Source organism: Podarcis raffonei, chromosome 4 (assembly GCF_027172205.1).
Source record: "Podarcis raffonei isolate rPodRaf1 chromosome 4, rPodRaf1.pri, whole genome shotgun sequence".
Taxonomy (NCBI): Eukaryota; Metazoa; Chordata; class Lepidosauria; order Squamata; family Lacertidae; genus Podarcis; species Podarcis raffonei.
In genome coordinates, this window is record NC_070605.1 from 76,942,792 (window position 1) to 76,967,988 (window position 25,197).

At 43.1% G+C, this 25,197-nt stretch overlaps 1 protein-coding gene across 1 annotated transcript; it reads left to right on the forward strand.

Moving 5' to 3' along the window:
• Positions 1-335: 335 nt before the first annotated feature.
• Positions 336-24,885, forward strand: SLC9A4 (solute carrier family 9 member A4). Its single transcript, XM_053384233.1, has 12 exons — positions 336-641; positions 1,834-2,297; positions 4,104-4,363; positions 6,952-7,169; positions 8,718-8,920; positions 9,185-9,271; positions 10,722-10,792; positions 12,074-12,235; positions 16,427-16,523; positions 18,424-18,555; positions 21,142-21,223; positions 24,396-24,885. The coding sequence occupies exons 1-12, from the start codon at positions 401-403 to the stop codon at positions 24,770-24,772; spliced, it is 2,394 nt and encodes a 797-aa protein (XP_053240208.1). The 5' UTR covers positions 336-400; the 3' UTR covers positions 24,773-24,885.
• The last annotated feature ends 312 nt before the right edge of the window (positions 24,886-25,197 follow it).

Below are 25,197 nucleotides of genomic sequence, written 5' to 3' on the forward strand. Positions count from 1 at the left end.
GAACCCGTTTTCTACAAGGTCATAAATGTTTCAGCTCAGGTAAGTAGAGGAGGAGGAGGAGGGCAACCTGTGGAGCAGTCTTGTGTCTTCTGGTTCCCAGGGTCTGAGTGAGTCCATCACACCTTCTCAGCTGACTTTCCTCGCAAATGGAGTGAGAGACTACAGTTGCCAGCAGCGGGTTGCAGAAGTTTGAAAAGTCCTGGGCTTTACAGGTGAACCTTACTTTCCAATCAACCTCTGAAGAAGATTGTTAATTCTGGACTACTAAAGCATCCAGACACGACATAGGCATATTGCTGGAGCCGACTGAAGCACCCAGGACTAAAATGGGCATTTAATAAATGTGCAATATAGTTGCCACACAGTTTTCCAAACAGGAGACAGAGGCTTGCTCCTCGCCATGGGGATTCAGAGATTTGTGTGCCTGAGCTGGCTGGTATTTCTCTCAGCCCCGGAGAGTTCTGTTGCCACGTTGTATTTGAAATTGCCTCACAGGAATACGAGCTCGTTGCATGACCCATTTGATGCTACAGAATCGGGGCGAGACGAGAGGTTGCATGTTTTCACTGTGGATTATGAATACGTCCAAATACCCTATGAGGTCACCCTTTGGATACTCTTGGCTTCCCTTGCAAAAATAGGTGAGTGAAAATTCCATTGGGAATTCCAGATGGGAGATTAATTTTGTAAGTGGTGATTCGTTTATAGCAAATGAGTCTCTGGCAACAGGTTTTGCTTTTGTTTTTAAACTTGTCATGTGGGCACTGCAAAAAAAAAAAAGGTGTGTTAATGCAGAGCATCCAACTCACAATATAAGCCTCTGGGGAGCTCCTTTACTATATTTTCTACAAATAGAAAAGCAATCCACCAATAAAATTACCATCATAATCACACATGAAATTCGTCATCAAGCCAACAACTGAGGTGCTTCCAGACAGGAGCTTATCATTGCAAATGCAACATTTAGATGGAACAAATGAGTTGATGGCAACAGGTTTTTTTGATTTAAACTCATTGGATTTCTCTTCAGAAAGCATGAGTTAAGTGGGAGCAGGATGCAGGCTTGCATTTTGATGTGAACAACCTTGTGTGGATGCTGTGGAAAGGCTTCATGCATGAGGAGCACTGTTGCTACCATAAACAGAGATTCGGTAGCATCCTCAGTGAGATGGTTTTTGTCACTGACACCCACAGTGTGTTTATTCCTGGTGATGTGTGATGGTGGTAGGAACTGATACATTTGTTGTTTTAAGTGGATGAATCTGTTGTGCTTATACCCCAGCCTGGGATCAGTTTCAACGAAGCAGGCTTTAGAAATATTTTGAACAAATAAAAAAAGCACTTCTAAATTCCACAGATACCAATGAGCGAGTTCAGCGAGTGCTTAAATTTGACTTGACTCCGTTGAAACAACTCTCAGCATTGTAACACATTTTGGTTGCTCAGAAGTGGTGAAGGCTTTGCACTTAGCCAATATATGAGATGAGGGACAGCTAGCACTGTAGGATTTCTTTTTCACACTCTTATCTTTATTGTTGTGCTTTGTTTTGTAAATATTTTTTATTTTATTTAAGCACTGATGGAAGGAAGTCATATTTTAGTTTAAAATTTGTTATAAGTGTAAGTCAAGGTGGTGGGTGGGAAAGGGGGAAATGTTTGGTTTGATCTGTGATTTTTTTTGATATTTCTGTATTTTTATTTTTTTACTCTTCTATTTTCTGAATTTTTTGGTATTTGGAAAATTAATAATTTTTTTATAAAAAATGATTTTTTAAAAAACAACAACACTGCTGTAATTATTTCCCTGTTGTTGTTGTTTTATTCTTATTCAAGGATTCCATCTCTACCATAAACTGCCGCACTTTATGCCAGAAAGCTGCCTGCACATTGCCATGGGCGTCTTGGTTGGTGGGATTATTTTTGCCACTGATCATAAATCCCCCCCAGTCATGACCACAAGCATTTACTTCCTGTATCTGCTCCCGCCCATTATCCTGGAGGGAGGCTATTTTATGCCGACTCGTCCCTTTTTCGAAAACTTTGGGTCCATTCTCTGGTGGTCTTCCATGGGGTCTCTCATCAACGCCTTCGGCATTGGAGTCTCGCTTTATGGGATCTGCCGGATCGCAGCCTTCGGCCTCGAGGATGTCAACCTACTTGACAGTCTGCTGTTTGGCAGCATAATCTCGGCTGTGGATCCTACGGCTGTCTTGGCCGTGTTTGAGGAGATGTCTGTAAACGAGCAGCTTTACATGATGATCTTCGGAGAGTCTTTGCTGAACGATGGGATCACTGTGGTAAGTACATTGCAACACTTGTAGAAATGGGAAATTTTGGGGGCGGGGGGCTACGTAATTTTATTTTAATGATTTTATCCTGCTGTTCCTCTAAGGCGGTCAGGGAAGAAGGGGTGTGTCAGATGCTGTTGTGGTTGCTCGAGAGTAACCAGGCAGGACTCCGACCTGTTTTTTACAGATTTTATTTTGGTACAAGTGAAGAGTGTCATAAGTTCATGTTTGGCTCAATTGCTAGCAGAATCCGGGAGTGGTCTGTTCTTGTACCTCCCCCAACATAAAAGTTTCGTCACCCCAGCCTTTTCTGCCCCTCCCTGCACCTCAAACTACTGCGCATGATGGGCGACAGCAAGGGCGTGCCTCCCTCCTCTCCGGCTTGCTCAAGCGCAGTGTTAAGGATCTTTCTAGCATCCTCTGCTCCTTGCACCTCTTCTTCACTGGAGGCTTTCCTCTTCGGCAGAAGAGGAACTGCTTGGCAAGATTTTCAGAGGCTCCCTGTAACACAATTCCCCCTCTATCTCTCGCCTCTGCGCCGATGGCAGTTCCCTGACAGGGTGCCAAATCATGGGGGCCGAGCTCTTCACCCACTCTCTAGCAGCTGCTACAAGCTGCCCAAGGGAGGAGGCTGGCAGTGGCGGTCCTGGAGAGACAACAAGATGCTTCCTCCTGGCCTAAGCTGCAGCCTCTCAGGACAAGTGTCGGCTCACCCTCCGCCCTGAGGTTGGTGGTGGTGGCACTGGCAGGGGAAATAGGGACATTCGGGGATCAAATCAGAAGCTGAGATAGCTTTCATAATTCCGGGACTGTCCCTGGAAAATCGGGACACTTGGAGGGTATTTTATTCATTCATTCATTTATTTAATTTATATACCGCCCTATACCCAGAGGTCTCAGGGCGTTTCACAGAAAAGATCACAACACATAAAATCAAAATAAGAACAATAACCCAATAACCCCCCCCCCAAAGAGCCACATTTTAAAAAGGTATAGGAGGTCCATCAGGTCAACCAAAGGCCTGGTTAAAAAGGAATGTTTTTGCCTGGTGCCTAAAGGTGTACAGTGGTACCTCGGGTTAAGTACTTAATTCGTTCTGGAGGTCCGTTCTTAACTTGAAACTGTTCTTAACCTGAAGCACCGCTTTAGCTAATGGGGCCTCCTGCTGCCGCTGCGCCACCGCAACACGATTTCTGTTCTCATCCTGAAGCAAAGTTCTTAACCTGAAGCACTATTTCTGGGTTAGCGGAGTCTGTAACCTGAAGCATATGTAACTTGAAGTGTATGTAACCCGAGGTACCACTGTATAATGAAGGTGCCAGGGGAACTTCCTTGGGGAGAGCATTCCATAGATGGGGGCCACTGCAGAGAAGGCCCGTTCTTGTGTTGTCACCCTCTGAACCTCTCAAGGAGGGGGCACATGAAGGAGGGCCTCAGAAGATGATCTCAGGGCCTGGGTAGGTTCATATGCAAAGAGGCAGTCCTTGAGGGTATGAGTTTGCCTGGCCACATTGTGTGATGGCCAGTGCCTGTGTGGTTTGTCCCAAAGTCACTGTGAATGAGGCTGCCTAGGCCTGTCCACACCATGCACTTAATGCACACACACCCCAAGAATCCTGGGAACTGTAGCTTGTTTAAGGTGCTGGGAATTGGGGTTCCGTGTGGGTGTAAACAACAGTTCCAGGATTCTTGGGGGGTGAGGAGGAGTTTGCTTTAAGTGGGTTTGAATGTGTGGTGTGTACAGGTGATGGTGGTAATATTCATCTTTGAATAACCATATGAACCTGTTTTGTTTTGCTTTGTTTCCCCACTCAGGTCTTATACAACATCCTCATTGACTTTACCCGCATGCATAAATATGAAGAGATCGAACCTGTGGACATCCTGGCTGGATTTGCTCGCTTTTTTGTCGTGAGTCTCGGCGGGCTGCTCTTCGGCGTTGCCTTTGGGTTTGTGGCAGCCTTCATGACTCGCTTCACGCAGAACATTTCTGCCATCGAACCTCTCCTGGTCTTCATGTTCAGCTATCTGTCATACTTAGCTGCAGAAACACTGTACATCTCAGGCATCTTGGCGTAAGTACGGTAGCAAGTTCTGTTTATTTTCACACCAGCCACCATTGGCTCAAAATGATTCCCATCTCCCATCTTTTATACCCTTGGCTAATTGGACGCGGGTGGCGCTGTGGGTAAAAGCCTCAGCGCCTAGGGCTTGCCGATCGAAAGGTCGGCGGTTCGAATCCCCGCGGCGGGCTGCGCTCCCGTTGCTCGATCCCAGCGCCTGCCAACCTAGCAGTTTGAAAGCACTCCCGGGTGCAAGTAGATAAATAGGGACCGCTTACTGGCGGGAAGGTAAACGGCGTTTCCGTGTGTGGCTCTGGCTCGCCAGAGCAGCGATGTCACGCTGGCCACGTGACCCGGGAGTGTCTCCGGACAGCGCTGGCCCCTGGCCTCTTGAGTGAGATGGGTGCACAACCCTAGAGTCTGTCAAGACTGGCCCGTACGGGCAGGGGTACATTACCTTTAATTGACTCAAGTGATAAGAAACCGTGTTCAAATAACTGGGGTGCTTAAGGAAGTATGCAATAAGCAATATAAACAGCAGTTCTGCTATAATTTTTTGCTTGTATTTAAGAGCAATGAGCTCAGCACATCATACTGCTTTATATGTTTGCTAAGTGCTGTAGATGTTAAGGCTAGTACACTTCTGGGGCATATTTTCAAAATGGGTTGATTTTTATTGCCAATGTGGATTTAATTTGGCACTCCATGAACCCAAGTTACTGTAAACAATTTTTTGAAATGCCGTGGAACACTAAAGAGAGGATAGAATTGCACATTCAAAGATGGACCTGCAACGAATAGTTCAGGTTTTTAACCAACCTGCCATTAGGGTTGCAGAAAACTCTTCAATTTTGTTCACATTTTAATGTGCAAATGCCTGATTTGCATTTTATTGTTTTTTTAAAAAAATATATTTTTATTAACTTCCTTTTGTATTTTAACAAACATCTCATATCAATAACATACATGTTACAAATCTTCATCCCCTTTCCTCCCGGGCTTCCCCCAGCTCCCATTTCTGGTTTGTTACCCCCTTATCATATACTGCTTTTTCAACCAATCCACCATATCGTTTCTTCTTTATTCTAAATGTCCTATGTATAAAAAAGTGTGTATGTTTATTTAAATCCTGCCATCAAGTCAATGTTCTTTTTTTTGTTTCTGCAAATAGAATATAAAAGGTTCCCACTCTTTTTCAAAGTCACTCTTGTCCTTTTCTCGTAGTCTATCTGACAATTTTGCCATTTCTGCGTAGTTCATCAATTTCTCTTGCCATTGTTCTTTTGTTGGAATTTCTCCAGTCTTCCAGTTTTGTGCTACCAAAATTCTTGCCGCCGTAGTAGCATACATAAATAATGTCCTCTTCTCTTTCGGCAGATCTTGACCTAAAATACCTAACAGGAAGGCTTCTGGTTCTTTAAAAAATGTTATTTTCAGCATTTTTTTTCAATTCAGTGTATATCATTCCATATCTAGAAGAAGATGCTAATAGAACACTATGTTTAACATAGCAATCTCCCAAAGATAACAGAGGAACAAAGGAGGATTTTAAATGTAGAAATATTGTCCCAAGAAATTATAGAAGCAATAAAAAAAGCAAAGGCAGGGAAGTCTCCAGGGCCAGATGGAATAACAGCCAAATACTATAAAAAACTGAGTGACCAGCTTGTGAACCCTTTGAGGGAAATGATGGATGAAGTTTTAAAAACAGGTAAAGTCCAAGAAACATGGAAAGAGGCCTACATAACTTTGATACCAAAACAAGATGCAGATGTATCATTGGTGAAGAATTATAGGTCTATATCATTTGTTTTGGCAAACAAATTGAAATTAAAAAAAAAGATTTTATCCATCATGATCAATCTGGATTCCTTCCTGGTAGACAAATTAAAAATAACATTAGAAATGTATTAAATATTATAGAATACCTAGAAGTGAGAAATGAGAAGAAAGTAGTGCTGATGTTTATAGATGCAGAGAAAGCATTTGACAATATTTCTTGGGACTTCATGAAGAAAGTGATGGAAGAGGGTGTCATACTAAAATGCTGACAAATTCTTGTGAGAAATTGTTGCAGAAGTTTCGAGAAGTGACTTTAAGGTCGGAAATAGGAAAATGTTTGAGAACTGGAACTGACAGGTCTGTCCATCTTGATGTGCCATGCCTTCCTTTCAGGTGCTATAAGCTGTAAATAGCTGAAGCAGGGCTGTAAAAGCCACTTCCAGGTAGTGTAGAGCCTGGGGGTTCCCTCCAGATGTTGCTGGATCCCTGCCCTCACCAGCCTCAGCCAGCATGGCCAATGGTCAGGGCTGATGAGAGTCGAAGTCCCCCTGTATCTGGGAGGAAATGAGCTCCTCATCCATGACGGATAAGCAATACTGAGCCAAATGACCACAAAAGACGTCTCGAGGTGATTGTGGGATTAATCATCCCTTCAGTGGGAAAGATGTCTTTCTTTCTTTCTTTCTTTCTTTCTTTCTTTCTTTCTTTCTTTCTTTCTTTCCTTCCTTCCTTCCTTCCTTCCTTCCTTCCTTCCTTCCTTCCTTCTTTCCTTTGCTGTTTCCAACGGCTCATGCTTCCTTCCCTTTGTGAGCCAACAGGATAACGGCATGCGCAGTGACCATGAAGAAATACGTGGAGGCCAACGTTTCCCAGAATTCCTACACGACGATAAAATACTTCATGAAAATGCTGAGCAGCGTTAGCGAGACCCTGATCTTTGTGTTCATGGGAGTGTCTACGGTCAGGCGGAACCACGAGTGGAACTGGGCTTTTGTTTGCTTCACGCTGGTCTTCTGTGTGGTTTGGCGGGCACTAAGTAAGAAACAAATGCTTTAATAATCGAACTAAACCAGGTGGATGAAAGGCCTTGCGTCACTGAAAGCATCGTTCAGTGCAGAGAAAGGCTAGGAAGTTCAGAGCTGACTGGTATAACCAGTTTAGCAAAGACTGTTCCGCAGGTGTGTTGTGTTTGACGGGTCAGGTCACTTCATACAAAACTGAACTTTGCTGAGAGAAAGAATTACCTATAGAACAGCAACCCTGGATATATTGTTGAAGGAAATTATACCACAAGTATAATTACTTTTCATCGTCATTCAGACAACCATTTGCATATAAGCCACTTACTGATAAATTTTAAAAAATATTAGCAATTTTGACATTTTTTAAAAGCACTTCCAGGGAGGCTGGGTAGGATCATATTTGCTTGTTTATATCCTACCTTTATATCCAACCTTAATTAGCATTAAAACATGTCAAATTCTAGCAGTGTTTCTCCCTCACAAGATTAAATGGTGATCATGGTGATCATCTGTTGATCATAACAGGCCTTTTCATCTTTTATTTGAACGTGTTAAGGATGGAAGGAGTGAGATTGCATGTGCCATCCCTGCTCCTCCCCTCCACACATTTATTTGGAAATTCGGAACAGAGCCTGTGAGTATACAGTTGGAAGGATATCTAGGGAACCCTGAAGCAGAAGGATTTGCAATTGTACAGCAAGACACCCCTCCTCTCTTCTGATCTCCAAACAAACACATAGAGGTCAGGATAGAAGACCATATGGCCTCATTTCCCAAGGAGGACAGTGTGCGTCAACATCTCCCCATTGTTCTAAAAATGTGCAGGAAGACTGTCATATTTTTCCATTTTTGGTAACTACTTTTTCATAACTCCCCCCCCCCCATTTCTTTCTTCTCCATGCTTAATACAATTTTATATTATCTCAATATCAGGGTTGTTGAAGTGACGATCTCTTGTTAATACTTTTAGAGATTTATTTTCCACTGTTTATAAATGAAATGGCCAATCTCTTAATATAGGAGGAGAACTACATGCCAGTCTACACATGTAAATGCCTGTACAAGGATTGCCCCATTTTGTGTAATGTAGATTGCAGGGGCTGGTTGTGTATGCATTGAATACTGATGTATCCTCAACCTCCAATCATGGTGCCCAGTGTTCTTCAAGATCCCTAGCTATCTCACAGGACTACAATTCTCAGAGTATGCGATGTGTGTGGATTTAATCGGGCGCAAGTTTATGTATCAGTCTTCCCCAGTGTGGTGGCTCCCAGATGTTGTTGGATTACATCATTCAAGACCCTGGGCTGTGCTAGCAAGGGCTGGTGGGAGTTGTAGTCCATCAACATCTGGAGCACTCTACATTGGTGGAGGCTGTTATTGACAATATTATAGAGATGTTTTGAACATGGACTTCCTACATTTCAGCTGCTACAATGCAGTAGAACACACTTGATTTGGGGGTGGCCTGTATGAAAGCACAAGTTTGCATCCTGGTTTGGTGGAAGTTTCCATTCTGTTACTTCTCTTAGTTAGTTTTGATTTTTTTCTTCGTTCCTTAGGTGTGCTTTTCTTGTTCTGCATCATCAACAAGTTCCGGACTCACAGATTCACTCTTAAAGATCAACTCATTATCATCTACAGTGGCTTGCGAGGGGCCAGCAGTTTCTCCCTGGCATTCTTGCTCTCTGCATCTCTCTTTCCTAGAAAGAAGATGTTTATAACATCTACTATTGTGGTTACATATTTTACTGTCTTCATCCAGGTAAGAAGATATCTGCCATATCATGGTATTAGTGCTGACAGGGCTGTCTCTAAGGAGGTGTTGAGACCCTCACTTCCTCATCCCCCTGCCTCTGGTGAGAGAAGAGACGATTTCACTCTTCCTTCACATGATAGTCCAGATGGGAAGAGAGGTGCTGTCCAATGTGGCAGTCTCAGTTCAATGAGGATTAAGCATGCTTCACAATTTCATGGGGAAATGAATATTGTATCAAAAGTTAACTCGCTTTCTTTGTTCCAAATGAAGGGAATCACCATTAGACCACTTGTCAAGTACCTGGACGTTAAGAAGACCAATAAAAAAGAGTCTGTCAATGAGGAAATTCACATACGAGTAAGATGAAGTTTTAAATTTATCTTAAAATTTATAATTTTAATTGAATGTCGGAGAACTATTTGTCCATGGTCTATTCTGTCTGGGAGTATGTTTCCAGAGTCCTAGGCAGAGATATTTCACATTGCCTCCTTCCAATTGATCCTTTTAAAATGGGAGATTCTGGGGTGGTATTACTCAGAGTAAACCCGCTGAATTTAATTGACCTTACTTAGTCGTGTTGCTTGATTCCAATGGGTCTACTCTGATTGAAACTTAGTTGACTATCACCTCAGGATTCAAACCTGGGAGCCTGCATGCTGTCTAAGCATGTGCTCTGCTACTGTTATAAGCCTTCCACCTTAAAATGTGTTGGACCTTAATAAACTGGGGAAGAGTCATAGCTCAGGTGTGAAGCATGCAGAAGGTCATGGGTTCAACCCCAATTTTCAAGTAGGGCTGTGGTTTGTGTTAAAGCTGCAGTCCTATGCATGGGATTAAGCTCCATTGAGCCCCATGTTAGGGATGGGGCTTCAATTCTATTCAGTTCACATTAATAGGCAAATCTACCTATTTTTCAGTTTTTGAAACCAGCTATGAACCGAAACATAGCCACCTTCTGAAATTTCCACTTCTCCCAATTTTGGAATGCAGTTCTCCAGCCAAGCAATGTGAACAAGAATGAATATTTTAGGGTCAACATGCACTAAAATGCACGTAGTGGTGAAAATAAATTAAAAAAGCAAAGATGCTTTATAGCTGGGCAAATTGCTTTGTAAAAATGTGTATAGTAATCAAATTCTCAAACAAAATACATATGGTAGGAGAAATTAGCACTCAAATGGTGGTGAATTTTCACAATGACTTCTTAAAGAAAACACTTGTAAACAGATGTCGAAATGTGGAGAGCTGGAGTTAAGACTGGAAAACTAGGAAACTGAGAGAAACTGAAATTGACACATTCACCCATCCCTACTCCTATGCCAATACATATACCTAGCTATGACATTGGTCAGATATAGGAAGTGGAATTATTTTTATCTCCACCTGGGACAATTAGAATCAGTCTTCTGACATCTTCTGTCAGGATGGCATAACTTGATGCTTGAAGAATCCTGCCTTTGGGCAGAAGAACTTTCTGGTAGTTCTTAATGGTGGTGGTGCTGTGTTAGTTCTGTGCCATAGCTCAGTGGTAAGCACCTGTTTTGAATGCACAATGCCCTAGGTTAAATCCTTGACCTCTCAAGGAAGGGCCAAGATGTTCCCTGACTGAAACCCAGGAGAGCCACTTCCAGTCAGTGTGGACAGTACGGAGCTTAGATGAGGCAATGGTCTAGCTCAGTTTTTTTGTATTCTAGATTATGACTGTTCAAAATTGTGTTGTCATCTTCTTTGCATGTGAACATTGTTACAGCAGCAATGGCTTTAAAACGTTATTCACACCTTTCTCCAACTTCCTGTATGTCTGCAGCTGATGGACCATTTAAAGGCGGGAATTGAAGATATATGCGGACAATGGAGTCATTATCAACTGAGAGACAAGTAAGATTGTGTCTGCCACGGTCAGGTAAAAGAAAATAACTGAAAGTGTTACTCTAATATAGTAAAATGGACCAGACTGAAAATACTCTACGGTTGTTGACTTCCACTTCTTTGTGTTCTCTTTGGCTTCGCACTATAAGTCTGAGAGCCAGGTGTTTTACTTACTTCTCATTGAATTTATTACAGTCATACCTCACATTACGTCTGCTTCATATTACGTTCTTTCAGGTTACGTCCCGCAGCGACCTGGAAGTACCGGAAAGCGTTACTTCTGGGTTTCGCCGCTCGCGCATGCACAGAAGCACAAAATGACATTGTGTGCATGCGCAGAAGCAGCGAATCGCAACGTGTGCAGATGCACCGCTGCGGGTTGCGCTCTTTTCATGTTGCGAATGGGCCTCATTTGGAACCAGAGATACCACTGTACTGAGGTGCTGTGTATATCCCTATTCACACAACTAGTGCACAACTGGGTCCCCTGCTTCTGGCTTGCATGTGTTCATCTGAGCGTTTTTTGTTTAAAAGAGGAAATGGGGACTGGGGATAAAAATACCACATACATCAGTGGTAGCATGGTGAATTCGGAAATGTTAAGAAAAGTGTGTGTGGCACAGGCGCACAATGTATGTGAGTGTGTCCCTTGCAAATCCCATCCATCATTTATAGGCTTTTTCCAGAGCACCTTCAGTACATCACATCTTGACCATTTGCTTATGGTTTAGTGGTGTATTTGCCAAGATAGCAAATGGTAGCAGTGGCGCTAACAGATTAAGTGTGCATAGCATTGCAACCTCAGTCTCTCTGTTCCCTGCTAAAAGAAAAGGGTAAGCAATGCTGATTGGAGCTAAGGCAGCCTGTATTTACCACTATTGGGTTGTTCTTTCTCCAAATTGTCCATTATTTACATAAACTTTTTATTGGTACCTTTTGAAATGCTGATGGACACAACAGACTCAAATGAACAGATCATTTAGAATTTTGCTGTGGCACATTATGACTTTAAGCAGAGCTATTCCTCTTATGCCTTATTAGAACACTCTCTACAAAGCAAATCCCTTTCCCTTTGCAGCCATGAATGCTTTCACCCTCTCTCCCCCATTACTGTAACTTGTCCTTGTCTTATCAGTTCAACACAGTGTCTTTGTTGAACTACACCTCTTTGCTGTTTGATGTCTGGTCCTTAAGAAGCTCAAGAAGATGCCTTAGGCTTGTCCATTATTTAATTCTTGAGTGATGATCGAAATAATGTTTTGCTGTTGTTGTTGTTGTTGCTCTTACCAGATTTAAGAAATTTGACAACAGAGTCCTCAAGAAGATTTTGTTACACAAGCACCAACCTAAATCCAGCATTGTCTCCCTGTACAAGAAACTGGAAATAAAACAAGTCATTGAGATGGTAGAGCGTGGAGAGGTGAAGCCACCTTCTTCCAAATCATCATCTTTGTGAGTATCTTCTTTCAGCTCAGATAAGTGGCACTGGCAGAGGAAGAGGAGTGTGGGGGGAGCACACCGCCCCCGGCAGCGCGATCCTGGTGGGGTGCCATCACGGCTGCCCCCCATGCCTGGCACCATGCCCCTGCAGGCAGTGTACCACGCCCCTGTGGGTGGCACGCCACACCACGCCCCCAGGATGCACACCACGCCCCTGCAGGCAATGCAACACACCCCTGGGACGCGCACCAGCCCCACCCCTGCCTGCTCTCCACCCCCCCCCCCGGGGCTGGAGCATGAAGCTCTGCCACTGATCAGTGGGATATGGACAAGTACTTGAAAATAAGGATTGAGAGTAAGTTAGTCACACTAAAGCCCCACTAAAATTAATGTGAAAAGCCTGAGACGACTAACTTAAGCACTGCTGATTTCAATGAGACCTGAGGGCAACTTATTTTCTTTGGATCCAAACTCATTACTTTGTGATTCTGTGATACATATAAAACGCAACTGAGATTATGTAGGAGCCAGATTTGATTTTGTCCAGTCACCCCTTGATGTATGGTGGCTTCCTGTTTATATTACTATCCTGTGTTAAGGAATAAATACAAATAATGAAACCTGATGTTTTGGACTACAATTCCCATGAGCCCCATTTCGACTGGAGCTGATGGGAGTTGTAGTCCAAAACACCTGGAAGGAACCAGGTGGATGAAGCCTGACTTACCAGATGCTGGAGTACAATCACAGTAAGAGTAGAACATTAGGAGAAAGTTACAGTCTGCTTTTAAAGAAATCAAGGATGTTACCTCTGAAGCCATTTTTCTCCGTGCAACTATAATACCTGCACTAACCTTACTATTTAAATACAAAATGTAATAAACAAGCAAAGGCTCTCAATAAAATAAACATTTTATTGAGTGGTTAACAGGTCTCCTTTGCTTTACCTAAAAACAGATTTGTATCATAAGTTGTACAGCACTGAAGCGCAAATGTAAAAGGAAGTGGGTTTATTAAGCAGAAAGTTTCCTGCTTCTCCCTGAAGCAGATATGCTTACCATTATCAAGTTGTTTGGTTAATAGCTAACTTCATGAAAAGAGTTTTCCATTTTTATATTTGAGTTCTAGATGGATGACCAATTGCTTTCATAATGTTTGTGGAGTTGCTCATTGTTCACCTGAAACTAAGGTTATTATAATTGAAACATCTAGAGAACTAGATTAGCTAACCATTTACACACAATTATTTCTTCTATGCACAAGTAGTCCTAACTCTGGACTAAGCCTGGAAGAAGATCTGCAGCGATATAGTTAACTAGACAATCCTGACCGTATCCTACAGCATTTCCCAAGATTGTGGCAGTTAGAAAAAGTGTCAGTGACAATAATTGCTATTGGGTGTATCCAGTACTTTGTGGTTGTTGTAAAAATGAAGCGTCGAAACTCATATCTTGATAATAGTGATGTGGGTGCCAGCACAAAAAAGAAAAGAAGAGGCTATTGTGCTGTGCAGCAGTGATCACAACACAAAAACACTGAATGTATCTGTGATCTCTGATTTTACAGTGTACATTATGAAGGAATTTGAGCTCAAGGACAGTTAGAACTGCTCTTGCTGTACAGAGATGTCATGATATGTGAACTGTCCCCTAGAGTAGAGCTGTTTTTGCATGTTGGTGCATCTGTAGGAACTGGGTACCTGTCTCTGCAAGTGATAGCTGTCGTGATTCAGCTCCAGTTACATTTGGAGAGTTTTCCAAGATTTGTTGACTTGGTGAACTTGGCACATCTGTGCAAGTATCATAAGACTTGAAAGTGCACAAGACTCAAACTAAGCCAACGGGGGAGAAAGGTGGGCTATAAAGGAAAGAGACAAAAGATATTAACATAAAGTCAATATCGCAATGTGTTTTGAGACTTGCAGTGATTTGCTTTCATCCAACTGCTCTCACATAAGACACTGGCCACATGACTCAAAGGCGTTGTTACCTCATTTTGGAGAAAAAATGGGATAGGGTGGTCGGAATGGCAAGGGAACTTAAACCAGCATTAAGGAATAAGCCATTACAGTGGTACCTTGGTTCTCAAACTTAATCCGTTCTGGAAGTCCGTTCCAAAACCAAAGTGTTCCAAAACCAAGGCACGCTTTCCCATAGAAAGTAATACAAAATGGATTAATCCGTTCCAGACTTTTAAAAACAACCCCTAAAACAGCAATTTAACATGAATTTTACTATCTAACGAGACCATTGATCCATAAAATGAAAGCAATAAATAATGTGCCGTGGTACCTCGAGTTACAAACGCTTTGGGTTATGCGTTTTCAGGTTGCGGACAGTGGGAAACTTCGAAGTACCAGAAAGGGTTACTTCCTGGTTTCGCTGCTCGTGCATGCGCAGAAGCACCAAATTGCATCACGCGCATGTGCAGACGCGGCGCTGCAGGTTACGAATGCTGCGGGTTACGAATGCTGCGGGTTGCGGATGTGCCTCCATCATGGATTACGTCCGCAACCTGAGGTTCCACTGTACTGCAGTCACACAATCAATCAATCAGTTGCTGAACTGGGTTCCACACAGTCACCAAAACAAAAAGAGAGAGCTGCAAAAACAGAAGCACAAAATAGACACTCAAAACGGAAGTGTGGCACTCAAATCAGAAGCGTAGCATTCAAACATTCGGCTTCTGAAAAAAGTTTGCAAACCGGAACACTTACTTCCGGGTTTGCAGTGTTTGGGTTCCAAGTTGTTTGAGTACCAAGGCGTTTGAGAACCAAGGTACCACTGTACTAGGTTCAGGGTGAAGCAATTTCCAAGAGCAGCAGCAGCAGCAGCAGCAACAACCTCCTTTCCTTCCTTGCCCCCAGCCTTGGAATGCTGGTTGGAATGTGTGCATGTAGCAATGGCATGAGCCAGAAAAAAACAAACAGAAAAATGGGGTTGGCATGCAGAGATGGTTGCTGCAATGACATGTGATCTCCAGTATGCAGACGGTTACTGCAGCTTCCAGACAGTTGAAGCGACATGAGAAGAGATCTGTAGAGACTACCCCCATCATGATTTTAAAGAAAGGAATATACAGGAGGTTGCTTAATACTGAGTCAGACCTGCTGGTCCATCAAGCTAAACATGACCTACCTGGACCGGCAGCAGATCACCAGGGTTTCAGGCCAGGGATGGCCACCTGTCATGGATGCTTTAGCTGAGATTCCTGCATTGCGGGGGGTTGGACTAGATGACCGTTGGGTCCCTTCCAAGTCTACAGTTCTTTGATTCTATACTTAGCTAGTGGTGTCAGGGGTTAAACCGGGGACTTTCTGCTTGCAAAGTTTATGTTTTACTCCTCAGCTACCGCCCAGTGGCTTACAGACAAACTGTAAATGTCCTTGTGATAAGATCCTTGGTAGCTCCCAGAATGGGAGAAGCACCCTTTTCCTGGAGACACCCTAGGATCTGAATCTGAATTCCTAAAAGAACTGGAAGGTGCTTTTATTTGGATCAGCTCCTAACAGGCAGGGCCACACAGCTATGGGGTAGTTGGAATTCTAGTACAGTGGTACCTCGGGTTACGAACTTAATTCGTTCTGGAGATCCGTTCTTAACCCGAAACCATTCTTAACCTGAGGCGCACTTTCGTAATGGGGCCTCCTGCTGACGCCACGTGATTTCCATTCTCATCCTGGGGCAAAGTTTGCAACCCGAGGTACTACTTCCGGGTTAGCAGAGTTTGTAACCTGAAGTGTTTGTAACCCAAGGTACCACTGTATTCTGTTTTATAGTTTTGAAGATTTTTTTCAATTGAATAAGTTCAACTAACTTTAGTCCTTCATTACTCAACTTCCGTCAGTTTTCAACAAAGCGACACTTTCTATGTAGGTCAAAGACTAGAGATTTTATGTGGATTTCTTAACTTCTTTTTTTTTACAATTGTTTTAATTTGCTTTCCTTTTGGACTTGCGGATTGAAACGCCAACGGCAATAAAATAACGTGAATGTAAGCTTACTCATTCATGCACACATTCACACTACAAAGAGATGGCTTGCTTCTTTGATTTATGAGTGATCCGCTGCTATCCCTTCTTGGCAAAACAGCCCGAGCTTAACTAATACATGCCAATATTAGTGTGTACATACAACCACTATGCAGGAGTAACCGTTGGCCCTTTGACTTAGTCATTCTAATGTTTGCTTTCCTTCTCTGCAGGAGGTTTAGAAATCGAAGGATGCAGAGACTTTCGCCTGCCGAGGTGGATTCCATACAGAATATACTGGCTCACAATCTGTATCAAGTGAGGCAAAGGGTCCGTTTCCCTTTCTGGTAGCGTGCTTCATATCTATAGAACAAAAGATCATGTTTGCACAGTCTCTGAAGCCTTAGCAACGGTCAGCGAGAGCAGAAATGTTAGCATTACTGGTTGCAGCTGAGCCACGGGACAACATTATGGAAAATATAGATTCAAACCCGCAGTTAATACATAGTTAAACAGTGGAATTCTCTACTTCAGGATGCAGTGATGGTCTCCAATGTGGATGGCTTTAAAAGGGGATTAGACAAATTCACAGAAGGTTAGATACAGTGGCTTAGTATCTATGATAGCCACGTTGCTGGAAATCACAAGTGGAGGGGAAACGGTTGCACTCAGGTTTTAATTTTTGGCTTTCCATAGGCATCTGGTTGGCCGCTATGAGAACAGGAATGCTATTTGGGCCTTTGGCCTGATCCTGCACCCATCTTCTTAGGTTCCTATGTACTTGTTTTGTGTGTTTGTGTTTCGCTAAGGTGATGGTGTTTCCTGCAAACTCGATATCTGCTCTCACTGGGCTGTTTCCCCAAAACACAAAAGAAAAGAAACCCCCATCTTTTCCTTTGCGAATATTCGCTTTTGATTGCCATCTACGCTGCCAGATAGCAGGAGACTCCCGAGACTGGCACCAGGGGGCAGACATCCCTTGCTTTAACAACGCAAATAGTAAAAGTGTCTCTCTGGTTGTTTCTAAACAAGGGGGTAATCGTCTTAATCTGTCGCAGCACAAGCCAGCAAAGGCTCTTGTGGCACTCTGTAGACTAGCAAATTTATTATAGCAAAAGCTTCCATGGACTAAAGACTATCTTTGCAAAACAATTTCCAGAGGGATAGTTGCAGTAGTCTGTTGCGGCAAAACAGCAAGGAATCTTGTGACACCTTGAAGACAAACAGTTTTGTATTTTAATGTCATAAGCTTTCACGGATTAGTGGGCAATAATTCACGAAAGTATATGCCACCGTAAATATAGCACCACAAGATTCCATTGTTGCTTTATTAAATCTAGCGTTGCTTAATACTGTTGTTACATAACTGTAGCCCCTGTGGCAGGAGTGGGAAATCTCAGGCCTAGGGACCGAATCATAGAATCATAGAGTTGGATGGAACCCAAACTATGGCCTTTCTGCCCAGCCCGCAAGACTCTTCTCCAATGATGGCCTTCCCCCAGACCACAACCCTTCACTGGCCCTCCTCTGTTCCCCCCTCAAGTACTTTTGACTGGTTTGTGTCCTTGAGTATGGAGAGATTGCATGTAGCTCTCACTTCTGCATAGCTGGAATGCACTGTAAAAAAAAGTCAGAGTCACATTTGTCATTCTGTTCACTTGTTGTTCTCTGTCCTCACCCACCACGGCCATGTAGGCCCCAAACATTTGTCCACAAGCAAAATGGTCTTCAGGCTAAAACATTGTTCCTACCCATGGCATACAGACTGTAATAATAATAGTAATAGTAAATTATTTGTACCCCACCCATCTGGCTGGGTTTCCCCAGTCACTCTGGGTGGCTTCCAACAAAGACCAAAAATACACTAAAATGTCACACATTAAAAACTTCCCTGAACAGGGCTGCCTTAAGATGTCTTCTGAATGTCTTCTGATGGGAGGGCGTTCCACAGGTTGGGCGCCACTACCGAGAAGGCCCTCTGCCTGGTTCCCTGTAGCTTTGCTTCTCACAATGAGGGAACCGCCAGAAGGCCCTCGGTGTTGGACCTCAGCGTCCGGGGTGAACGACGGGGGTGGAGACGCTCCTTCAAAAAATGTACATTGTTCGATCCATGTTGGTGGAAATGAGGGCAGGACGAAGTGCGTTGACTTGGGTCAAAACCCAAAAGTCACCTGCTCTCTCTAGAAAATCACACAGAAAGAATATCGAGTTGTGATTTGCTTGTTTTCAGACGCTGTCATACAACAGATACAGCCTTGCCGCAGACGCAAATGAGGAACAAGCCAAAGAAATCCTCATTCGTCGCCAGCAGAGCCTGAAGCAAACCGTGAGGAAAGGATACAGCCTTCCTTGGGGAGGGCAGGTACGTCTTACACAAGAGGTGGTATTGGTGTGGAATTGAGGTTTGCAAATAGCTGCAGCCCAGGCACTCTCTTCCTCCCTAAGAGTATCTATTGTTTTACAAAGGCGTGTACACAACAAACAGCAATGGCCGTGTGCCACAGTCTCCATGCGGGTTAGACAGCCATAAGAAAAGAGTGTGAAAGCTAGAAACACAGCTGCTCAGGAAAGTAAAGCAGTAAAAAAGGTAGATGCCAAGTTTTGTTGTTTAAATAGAGATGTGAGCAGGTCCCAGTAGATAGTCCTCCTTGACATTTGTTTCCCCAAGCTGGAGGCATTGGTTATTGCCAAAAATCTATCTGCTGTATCTGATTTAGGATGGTCCAATTTGCTTCCTTTATTTGCAAGTAAAAAAGTATAGGGACCCCTGACTGTTAGGTCCAATCGCGGACGACTCTGGGGTTGCAGCGCTCATCTTGCTTTATTGGCCGAGGGAGCCGGCGTACATGTGTCCAGCATGACTAAGCCACTTCTGGCAAACCAGAGCAGTGCACGGAAACGCCGTTTACCTTCCCGCCGGAGTGGTACCTATTTATCTACTTGCACTTTGACATGCTTTCGAACTGCTAGGTTGGCAGGAGCAGGAACCGAGCAACGGGAGCTCACCCCATCACGGGGATTCGAACCACCAACCCTCTGATCGGCAAGCCCTAGGCCCTGTGGTGCAAGTATCTGCTTTAATTACAGGTTCCAAATATTTTGGCATGTGAGTACTTTACTCAGCCCAGTTTTACAGTGGGGTTAGTAGACTAGACCTGCGGTATAAATTACATGTGACATATATATGTGCTTATTTTGCCCACAGTAATGCTGGCCAGATTTTTCAAGCATAACAAACAAAATGAGCATCAGTCTGAGTGAGCCTTAGGCTTGTAGACCCCTCCTTCCCTCCCTCCTAATGCATGCTGTAAGGGATTGAAACATCCACTCTCACTTTAAAATAAAAGCTGCAGTTTCCTGTTATGTTTGAGCCAGGAAAACTGTGGTTTATTCTGATGCTGGTTTGTTAAAACAAGCCCTGGGTTGGCTCAAACTACCAACCTTCTGATTAACAGCAAGACGCACTGATCCATTGTGCCACTGGGACCTTCTCATTGTGCACATTCACCTGGCCTCATGCACATAAGCTTTCCACAAAGAGGGAATTATGCTCATTTCTTGGTCAAGATGCATAATCTCCAGCAGGCCTTGGGGAATGTCCATGTATCAATTGAATTTTATGCGTCCTCCAGTTATTAGGCATAATCCCAAACAGGCCTTGGGGAATGTGCGTATCTCCACTTTATCTTGTACATCCTCCGACCATTATGTATAATTCCCCAAAGGGCCTAGGGCAATGTGCATATCTTGACTGCAATCTGTACATACTCCAGGCAATACAGTAGGCATGTTCTCAGGACACTATGCATAGTTTCTAAGAAACACACACAGCCCTTTTTTGTTCATAAGAGTGTAATCTCTGCTCCCTGGGCTTCTTCCCACAGCCTATTCTCATATGGCCCACAGTATGGCTTCTCACTGATCAGCTAAGCAGCAGAAAAAGGAGGGGGGCCCTCCAGATAAAGTGGTTTTCTGCCCTCCAGCCATTTCACCACTCCCAGCTCTTCTTCATTTAACTGAGCAGCACAAGGTGAATTGGAGTGACAGAAAAGTTAAAACCTCCCCACCCCCCACAAGTTTAATAGTGGCAATATTGGGACCATCAAATTTGCAGTATCGAAAATATTATGGGAAATCTGCCTCTGATTCTGAAACAAAGTCCAGTTTTGAAACATAAATGCTGTATCTGTGTAGTCAATTGGAATTTATTTAGAGGAAAAACCATTCTTGCCTGTAAAGTTGGCATGACCAAGGTAAGATATTGTAGAGGCCTTTTTGGAAATGTTTAGGTTATTCAGTGTTCACTGGTTGTGAACTGCAACAAGGTACAATCATTTGCCATTCTTTAGGAAGCTTCTTCTGTACCCCAGCCTCTCTTCATGAAGATGCAATTTATAGAATTTCCACTTCTCAATCCTTTCATCTTCTACAGACAAGTTACTTCTCATTCCTGTCTTCTCTTCTCGGAGGTCCCACTAATTATTTGCCCTGATTTCATCAACACCACAGCTATATTCCAACCTCTGAAAAGCTACTTCCCACAGGAAGCATTATTCTAAAATATGTGATTCTATGTTTTGCACCACCTTGATATTTTATGTGCGTGGGCAGTATATAAATACTTCTATAGATAAAAACGACATAAATAAATTTGATAGCATAAAGAACTACCTTGCAAGGTTTAGCATGAGTTCCCTCTGTTATCTGCTGCCTTGTAAAGTGTGCTTTGAACTGATGCTCTAGGTGTTTCAGGTTTGTTTAAGCTGCTTTTTGAAGATTTTTTTCATTTACAATAGAGCAATACATTAATCACTCATTTCAAATGTAACCATCAATTCTCACTGACATACTTTTTTTCCAGAGTCACCAGAATTCAAATCTGTTGAAGGTATAACACACGACACACTGCACATTTGAATCACCTTGTCTCACACTTATTTGTCCATAGGCTGCCAGCAGAAGTATGCGCTACTTATCTTTACCCTTTGGTAACGCCCAAGCAACCAGAAGAGATGATGATGATCTAACAGGTAATTTTCTTTGATCAAAATAACACAGGAAAAATGCCAAATTGCTGCCAATTCACACTATTTATGAATTGGCAAATAGCTATAAAACACACATTCCCGCTAAGTGGAAGTTGGGACAAAGGATGGATGAAATGGTGTCCACCAGAATATTTGTTTTCCCTTGGAGAGACACACTCATCCTTTGCGATGACATTACTGTAAAGATATCACAAAGAATAGGAAACAGGACTGATTATTTTTTGACTTAGTCCTTTGACCAAACAAGATTGGAGATAGCAATGCTGCTGGTGAGGTGAGAAAAATGCAGAAACCAACAGCGCCTTGTGCAAAAAGGAAGCAGTTGGGCTGGGCTGGGCTCAATTTTGTAGCAGGTGTTCCCCTGGTGTTGTAGATGTCATTTGGGGTGGTCCAGTGCTTGTTTTGGGGTGAGCAACTGTAGACTCCTTATTCATTTATGGCAACTGTGGCCATTACTGTCATTGGGCAGTGCGTTTGACAGTGTCTAGTGCAAAACAAACAAACAAAAACAAAACAGCAGCGGGCCAGGCTCAAGGCTAAGGCATGTCTTAGGGGACATTCCCCCAGTGGTGTGAATGTTTCATTTGTGGTGGCTCAGTGCTTATTTTGTGGTGCACAGCTACAGATCCCTAATTCATAACTATGGCCTGGGATCATCATCCATTAATGTGCCTTGTGCAAAAACAAGACTTTTCATTCCCGAGAATAACGATGCATCTCAAAAGAAAAGTGTGCTAGTGGTTGAGAGTATGTGGGGTATTGCAATTAATATTTTGTAATAATAATAATAATAATAATAATAATAATAATAATAATAATAATAATGAATTTATTTATACCTCACCCATCTGACTGGGTTTCCCCAGTCATTCTGGGTGGCTTCCAACAAAATATTAAAAATCAGTCATTATAAACTTCCCTAAACAGGGCTGCCTTCTGATGTCTTCTAAAAGTCACACTGTTGTTTATTTCCTTTACATCTGATGGGAGGCCATTCCACAGGGCAGGTGCCACTACTGAGAAAACCCTCTGCCTGCTTCCCTGTAACTTCACTTCTCACAGTGAAGGAACTGCCAGAAGGCCCTCAGAGCTGGACCTCAGTGTCCGGGCTGAACGATGGGGGTAGAGACGCTCCTGTAGGATCTAAGAAACTATTTAAGCTATATGCACATCCTGGGTCTTGTGCTATGTCTGAAACAGTCTTCAGCCTTTTCAGACAAGAACCCACACAGACACATCTTAAGGAACCAACTTTTTTTTTAGTAACATACGGTATGTATGGTTGCAGTGCTGGTGGTGTCACCGACTTTAGAGTAGGTTGTGACACCATCTATAAGATTGTATCTAATATGCTCCCCCAATGAACTCATTTTTTTATAATAGTTCAAAGCATGATTTGGAAAAAGAGAGGTATAAGTATAAGTAGCCACAAATGCTTTTAAGCCCTAGAGCACCCAATGTGTGCCAAAGGGTCTGTGCTTCTTTATGGGACTGCATTATGATCATATGATGCTGATGAAAGACTTGCCCTCTGCAACCTAAGGCTTATCAAAGGCCCCTGAAGCTAAAATTCTTTGGTCTTGGGGCTTTTAAACCCTGGTGCCCCGAAACCCATCCTGTTTTTCAATACAGGATAATTAGAGACTTGCCTAACTTGGATTTTCTGGTCTTGCATCATTTAGCTGTGCCAAAAATAGTGAGCAGAAATTGCAATATAAAATAATATAGGTGGCAGTGGAGCCATCTGAGCTGTGTAGCCACAGGAAAGGGGGTTGAAGATCTGGTGAACTAAAAGAAAAATGCTGAGGTGGGTGTCTTTGAGATAATTTGGAGGAGAGAAGGATAAGTGAAGGCAAGGGCAGGAAGGGGAGCATGGCAGATAAGTTGGGCTGACATTTCTCATAAAGTATATGCTCATAGGCAGTGCTTTTTTCTGGGGGAATGCAAGGGTACACATACCCTGAACATTTTGTGAATCTTTGTACTTTTGCCCATTTACTGTATTTATTTTCTCCAATTTGAACTATAAAATGGTGATTTTGTTGAGTCAAAATGAGAGTACCCCTAAACATTTTTTAAGAAAAAAAGCACTGCTCATAGGAATGGGGATGGGATTAGAAAAATCAGGTGAAGAAGAGATCAAGTAGTGTAGAAACAGTTCTGATTTTTGTACAGTGAATATGCTTTCCCCTAGTCATGAGGGCTAAATCCTTGCAGGTCTAAAACCCAGGCCTTGCCTTTGCATAATCTATGAAATGGCCTTAATTCTCCAAATATTGACCTTGACCAACCCAGATTCGCAGAAGATGTACATCTCTAACAATTCAGTCCTTTGCATGTTGGCTTAAGTCCCATTAGGTTCAATGAAATGTACTCCTGGGCGGTGCTCTTTTGAGGGGGAGTAAAAAAATTGAGGTGCAGGTACAGTGGTACCTCGGGTTAAGTACTTAATTTGTTCCAGAGGTCCATATTTAACCTGAAATTGTTCTTAACCTGAAGCACCACTTTAGTTAATGGGACCTCCCGCTGCTGCTGCGCCGTCGGAGCACAATTTCTGTTCTCATCCTGAAGCAAAGTTCTTAACCCGAGGTACTATCTCTGGGTTAGTGGAGTCTGTAACCTGAAGCGTATGTAACCTGAAGCGTATGTAACCCGAGGTACCACTGTACTTGTATCATGATAGAAGTGCTGTGGGTGTCAGCACAAAATTGCTGCCAGGAGCAGCAAAAAAGAACAAGAGATTATGTACTGGTGAGAACCACCACAAAACAGCACTGCTTCTAGGGCTGGATCTAGACACATCAAAGAAGTGTTTCAGTTAAACGCATTGTAAATATAAACAGGGAAAACAGGTAGAGAAAAACGGGACACCACAGCGCCTTCTGGTGGCAGAATGTTATATCGCATATACAACGTATACAAATCGCTTTTTCTTTGCCAATCTAGCTGAGTCCTAGTTAAGCATGTATAGGATTGTGGTGCAAGCACAGCACGTTGAGCAAATGCCCTCAGAGAGAACAAGTTTCCATATTACGCTGTGTTATGTCCATTTATCAACAATCTCTTTGTGTCTGGAAGGAGAAGGAGGTGCAGAAGGAGGCGGAAATGTAGGGGCTGAACCCCGCTGATATTATTCACTTGTTTCTGAATCCAGGGGAGTGTAGCAGCGACTCCGAGTCTGTGTTCATCAGGTTCAATTCAGAACCTCGGCCAGGGTCGCAGCGAAGAAAGTGGCAACAGCGGGAATCACTTCAGATGAAGCAGCTGCATTCAAGAGTCGAGCCAGCAGGTTTTAAAGGTCAGAGAAGAAGAACAAATGAATGGGTTGAAAGAGCCAGAATACAAAGGCCACTGTTAGGGTCGAAACCTCAGCTTACTGCAGTGCTTGAAACCGATATTATTCAGGAACTTGAGTCAGAGGACGAAGGGAACAGGGCATCGATACCATCAGCGTCTTCTAACAAATGGACAGCAGAACCCAAAGGTGATTTTTGTGGGCGAAAAAGCCACTTTACTAGAAGAAAAGAGTGATTCTTCTTCTTCTTCATGGAGCATAAGTGCCGTTTGGGCAATGGTGTGATTGGCTTTGGAATTTGATTAAAAAACACACCCTCTGAACTCATCCTAATTCCAGCTTAACGGATTGAAGATATACATTGCCAGCGCTGAAATCTGCAGGAAGTTTTGGCTGTTCATGCGGAAGTCTCATTATAAAATTAATTTACATTTCCACTCTTGGAGGTGGAAAAACCTAGCCGTTGTAAATGTCCACAATGAACAGAGAAAGCTGGATAGGCGGTGTTAACTGAAGTATTGGCAAGGGTTTCAGTAATGCAAATAATCACTGGGAGTTGGCTTTAGGTGTGCTATGAAATGGGCTTGGTCACATGCTCAGGGCCTTTTCCTCTGGGAAAGGTAGGGAAGAGGTGCAGGGGGGCAAGAAAGAGGTGTGTCTT